This window comes from Telopea speciosissima, chromosome 4 (assembly GCF_018873765.1).
Source record: "Telopea speciosissima isolate NSW1024214 ecotype Mountain lineage chromosome 4, Tspe_v1, whole genome shotgun sequence".
NCBI lineage: Eukaryota > Viridiplantae > Streptophyta > Magnoliopsida > Proteales > Proteaceae > Telopea > Telopea speciosissima.
In genome coordinates this window covers 26,029,648-26,035,488 of record NC_057919.1, presented here as the reverse complement: position 1 = coordinate 26,035,488, position 5,841 = coordinate 26,029,648, and the positions used below count along the sequence as shown (strand labels likewise).

Genomic DNA, 5,841 nt, shown 5'->3' with positions numbered 1-5,841 from the left:
ATCTCTGTCGCTTTTCCCCATCTTTTTGGTTATCTTTATCTTATTGCGATCTCTTCTCTTGACCTTTGTGGTCTTTCGCCTTCCAAGCCTTTAGCACCTCCATCATGTTTGCATACTTGTTACAACTCTCCAACAACTCGTCCATGTTGTAGGTGGGCTTTAAGATCAGGGACTTTATAAGCTCTTCATTGGTGATATCACTGTAGAGGGCGTTATAAGCCCTCCCATCATCCAGGTCTTTAATATCTAGGGACTCTTGGGTTAACCGAATGATAGAGACACTGATCGGCTTGTTTGACCTCTGCTTTACTAGTTAGCAAGTTGGTGACAGTCTTCTTTTACCTCATGCTACTGTAGAAACATGCAACGAAGGCCTTTTTGAACTCTGCATAGCTTCTCATGGAATTTGGTTTCAACCTCGAAAACCAAGTAGTGGCAGCCACCTTTAACGAGGCAAGGAAGGCTCGATAGGAGACCACATCCGATCCACTGTAGATTGTCATCACAGCATTGAAATAATTAATGTGATGGTTCGAGTTGGCCTTCTCATCATACATTTCGAAACTCTGCAACTTGAAACCTAGGGGAAGAGGTACACTTATAATTTCTACCGAGAAGGCATGTTGACCAGGCAAGGAATGCATTTCAAGCATTGTCCGTTTATCGAGATTATTGACCTTCTCATTGAGCTCCTGTAATCTCCAATCCCACTCCCTATCCTCGGGTTGGCCATGTTGTTCATCCTACCCAGAAGATCGGCGATTGCGCCCCGCACCTGTCCTCTTAGCTTCTACTACATGTTGGTCATACTGGGGATGCCCCCTCTGTCATTGCCCCATCGTGCTTTGCTCATTTCTGTAGGTAGACTTTGGTTCAAGTGTCTTGATGCCAGGGATCTTCCTGTAGTGGATCTGACCTAGTCGGGCTCGTGACTCCTACGCATCCTACTGCAGATGCTAGTGGGCAAGTCCATTGTTCTAACCATCATGTTCGGGTGTGCCACATGTTATGGTGGTCGAAACAAGCTTGCACGGCTCCCCGACCTCTGAACCATATGCTCAGATTGTGAAGTGGGTGCTGGCAGAGGTGGCCCTGAAATCGGTATTGGGCCAGCCTGTCGAAGGAAATACCCAAACAGGCATTAGTCTACAACACTTGAAGTTGTAAGTCATGAATCTGAGCGTTCATTGCCGGTGCATTCAAGTCAAAGGTTGGAGGCGGAGCCGCCGAGATGGGAGGTGGTAGAGGTAGTTGTTTGCCATTCGGGTGAGTGGGTACAATATCCTCGGCAGTGCCTTGTCCCACATCTCTGACCAAAGGCTCCTGCGATGGATTCTGTCGATGAGGATGCCCTCGTGTCTGTCGTGTACCATGACGAGTGGCGTGGTCAATGGGACGATCAGAGGACATGGGCGGTGGGGAGCCTGCTTAGCATGAGGCCTTCGGTGGTGTTGGTGAACCAGAACGTGTTGCCATTGGAAGAGTTCTCATAGGTTAGCCAATGTCGTTCCCACAGACGGCGCTAATCCATTACGTCAATAAATCTTTGACATGTCCTTCCGAAGGATCATCTGCACAAAAGAACAAGTAGCAAGGCAGTGCCGGCCTTGACCGGTGGGGGACTCTCTGATGCCTAAGTCAGATCTCTTTGCAGCAGCTAGTTTTCGGTCTAGTTTTCAAGAATCTATCCCCTTACCTGGAGTGTGCTAAACTATTTATAACTTTGTGACAGAGGTGAGGCGGTTATGGAGAGTCCTAATTTGGTAGGTGTTTTATTTCGGGTAGGAAATCTTGTCGTAGAGTACCTTTTAGGATAGACTTCCTTCTTAGGGAGAGTTCTTCGTTATTATGGTTTCCACGCTAAGTCACTACCTTGTCAGGCAAGCAAATGGATTTGCTGAGCTAGCACTCTGAATATCTTGGTATGGGACTGACAGAGTCGGCGATCAGGTCGGTTTAAGAGCGCTAGACCGACCCTCTTATAGTTGGCCTAGCTCTATTCCTTAGACGTCCCCTCAGGGTCGGCTAACTTCCATATTCAGCATCTTGAGGATTACCTGATCTGATCACTCAACTCTGCTTCAGCCAAGTCTGGGACCATGCTTGATGCCGACCTCAAGGGTCGATTTGTAGCGTACCGCTCCTCTGGCGTCTGGTCTTGCCTCGCTACTCTATGGTCCCTTTGCGTATGCCCCAACCCAACACCAGAGATCAAGTCGGCTCTCTAGTAATTCATCGGGTATGGCGGTTCCATCCATCGAACTACTTTTGATCGATTGCTCCAGATCAGACTTGAACCTATCATTAATTGTCATTCGGACCTGACCTCAGTTGTCACATGTTCTTCCCTGATTGGTTGGTAACATTTTGGTTCATCAATGACCAAGTTTGCACGGTTGCTTTCTTTGTCATGAACGCCATGGCCAATTATATTGCGTTGCTTGGCCGAGATTAGATACACGCGAATAGTTGCATTCCATCATTCCTTCACCAAGTTCTAGTGTTCTGGACCGGTGGAGGAAAAGTAGTAAGACAAGCCGACAAAACTACAACTACCAAGAGGGGAGGTGAGAGGGGGAAAGGTTCCCTTTTATGGTACAAATGTGACCAGGAGAGTCGAACCCAGATTTGGATCCTTTGCTGCCGCCTGCCCGTACGGCCGGCGTGCAGGCTCACACAAATAGGGGCAAAAATGACAGCCCAACCCACTGCCCGAGCAGCCTGCCCGGGTTGGGTCCACGTACGCCCTGCTTGTGTGAGGCTGCATGTTGGCCGCACAGGCGTCGCAGGAGAGGATCCAAATTGGTCAAACCAATGACCTCCTGGGCAACAAGCACTTCAACTTGCAAGCCTCCAACCAACCGAGCATGCTGCTGTTCACACAATTCGGGGAGACCCGCATCCCAATTTCTATTCGATACTACCCAAGTTGGGATGATCCGCATCCAGATTACTAAACAAAGGTTTGCATCTGTGCCATAAAGGCATTTTTCCCCCTCCCCCCTTCCCCCTTAGTTGTAGATTGTAGTTGGCCTATGGCCCTTGTATAGGATTTGACCAAAAAAAAAAAAAAAAAAAAAAAGTGAAAGTACTTTTACACGGGAGATTAATCTCCCCATCGGCTCAGCTGTTTATCATTTATGGATAGACATTTTTGCTTATTCATGGTCCGCTCACATAAGTTGGTGGGCGTTTTGCGTTGATTCTTCAGAGATCCAGCTAGGTGGGGTTTACTGATGTTTATCTTCACGAGTTCAACTTTTTCTTTTTTCAAAATTTGGGTGAACTTTTAATGTTTCAGGTCTATAAATGTGAACTTTCAAGTCTCATACTTCATCCTCACTAAATTCAATCTCTCCTTCACAGTCACTCATTCCTTCTTTCATGGAGCTCTTGATGATGGCCGCTTTGGTTCTTGCGATTCCATTAATAATGTCCTGCCTCGTCAAGCTGGTGGATCAATGGAAAAACCAAAGCAGCTGCTACATACTCCACTACGAGTGCTTCAAGCCCTCCGACGATAGGAAGTTTGACACAGAAATTGCCGACAAATACATAATGCGAAACAAGAACCTGGGCATTCACGAATTAAAGTTCTTGCTGCGATCCATCGTCAACTGTGGCATTGGCGAAGAGACTTACATACCCGAAAAAGTCATCATGGGTGGAGAAGAATCTCTTTGTCTCCTCGATGCCACCTCCGAGCTGGATGAATTCTTCTACGATACCCTCGACAAACTCTTCCACAAGACTGGAGTTTCTCCGTCGGAGATCGACATACTCGTCGTGAATGTATCAATGTTTACGACAGAACCCTCCCTGGCCGCAAGAATAATCAACAGATACAAGATGAGAGAAGACATTAAAGTGTTTAATCTCTCAGGGATGGGCTGTAGTGCAAGCCTCATCTCCATTGACATCGTCCAGAACGTCTTCAAGTCTTACAAGAAAGCGTTTGCTGTTGTGGTAGCGTCAGAGTCGATCGGTCCGAACTGGTATTCCGGCAACGACAAGTCCATGATGCTCGTCAATTGTCTGTTCCGGTGTGGTGGATGCTCAATACTGTTAACAAACAACCCAACTCTCCGGCACCGGGCCATGTTCCGGCTCAAGTGCCTTGTGCGAACCCACCTAGGTGCCAGCGACGAAGCCCACGAGTGTGCAGTTCAGAAGGAAGACGAACAAGGGCTACTCGGGTTTCACCTGAGCCGGAATTTGCCCACGGCTGCCACCCGAGCTTTGTCTGAGAACCTCAGAGAGTTAGCCCCCAAGATTCTACCACTAAAGGAGCTTCTCCGTTATATCATCGTGTCATGGCTGATCCGACAGCCATCCCCTCCTTTGCCTGACTCTTCCAAAAGCACAGGAGGAGGAGGAAACAATAGAACCGGTCCGACTGTGAGATTTAAAACCGGTGTTGACCATTTTTGTCTACACACAGGTGGAAAAGCGGTTATCAACGGCGTTGGGAAGAGTCTTGAGCTGACGGAGTATGATTTGGAGCCGGCGAGAATGACGCTTCATCGGTTTGGAAACACGTCGGCCAGTAGCCCGTGGTATGTACTGGGCTACATGGAGGCAAAGAGAAGGCTTAAGAAAGGTGATAAGGTGCTGATGATAACCTTTGGTGCAGGTTTCAAGTGTAATAGCTGTCTGTGGGAGGTAATGAGAGATTTGAAAGATGAAAATGTGTGGAGAGACTATATTGATAGGTATCCTCCAAAAGACCTAGTAAACCCTTTCATGGTGAAGTTTAGTTGGGTCATGGACGAGAACCCTGAAAACTTCTCTCGGGATTGAACAAATACATTGTTCTTGCTATTGCTTGAACAAATATAGATTTGTGGCTAGTTGGGTGGCTATTTGTCTTTCCTTCAGTCTTATCCTCTAAAAACCTATTGCTTGCTTGAACCTTAAGTGTGTGCTGGTTAAGATGTAAATTATGTTGCATATGTGTCCATCAAACCCGGTTTAATAATAAAATGTTTATTTCTTTTTACGCATGGCATGTATATTTTATTAGGCTTGTAAGTTGTTCCATGGGATTTTCACCCAAAACGGTTCTCGGCTAGGGATAGAATCAGGCATTCCATTCATATGGTCGTCAAATTGTATTTTACCAGAAATGAGTTTTCGCTGCATAAATGTGCAAGTTATGTGAGGACGAGATTCGTACCCATCAGTTGACCTTTGACCTGAGAGATCTTATTCGTTGCTATTGACATATATAGAGTTCCAAGGATATGGAAACTCTATATACGATTCTGGTGTTTATTTTAGATAGGCTTTCTTTCCTATTATTTTCATTATCACATGTGGAGAATCCCCTCATTCCTTTTAGGGTTATATACCCTTCCTCTTGTATATATACATTAAGATCATCAATGAAAATACGCTGAGAATTCTCAGCTCTAATATGGAATCATCCACCGCTACCCCAACGAGTTAGCGATCCGGTTCTCCTTCTATTGCCACTTCTTCTTCTTCTCTCCGATGGGCAATGGCCATGAAATCATTAATCCCACCCCTACCACGCCTGCGCCTGATAGTCCTTTTCCTCAGGGGCATCACTATATCTTTATCAAACTTACATCCAATATCTATTTGTTTTAGTAGACACAAGTTGAACCTATTCTCTTGCCACAAAATTTGTCGGGTACCTTGATGGCATTGTTCTAGGTCCATCCGATGCACTTGCTACTGCAAATTGGTGTTGTTAGGATGCTATGATCTAAAGTCTATTAATTGGATTGATCTCTAAGGAGGCCTTCCCGCTCATCCTAGGCAAGAAATCAAGTAAGGAAATCTGGGATGCCCTCTCCACTTCTTTCTCATCCCCTT

General features: G+C 46.2%; 1 protein-coding gene across 1 annotated transcript; it reads left to right on the top strand.

Moving 5' to 3' along the window:
* Positions 1–3,358: 3,358 nt before the first annotated feature.
* Positions 3,359–4,815, top strand: LOC122659807 (3-ketoacyl-CoA synthase 12-like). The gene has a single exon (XM_043854939.1). The coding sequence runs from the start codon at positions 3,385–3,387 to the stop codon at positions 4,798–4,800; it is 1,416 nt and encodes a 471-aa protein (XP_043710874.1). The 5' UTR covers positions 3,359–3,384; the 3' UTR covers positions 4,801–4,815.
* The last annotated feature ends 1,026 nt before the right edge of the window (positions 4,816–5,841 follow it).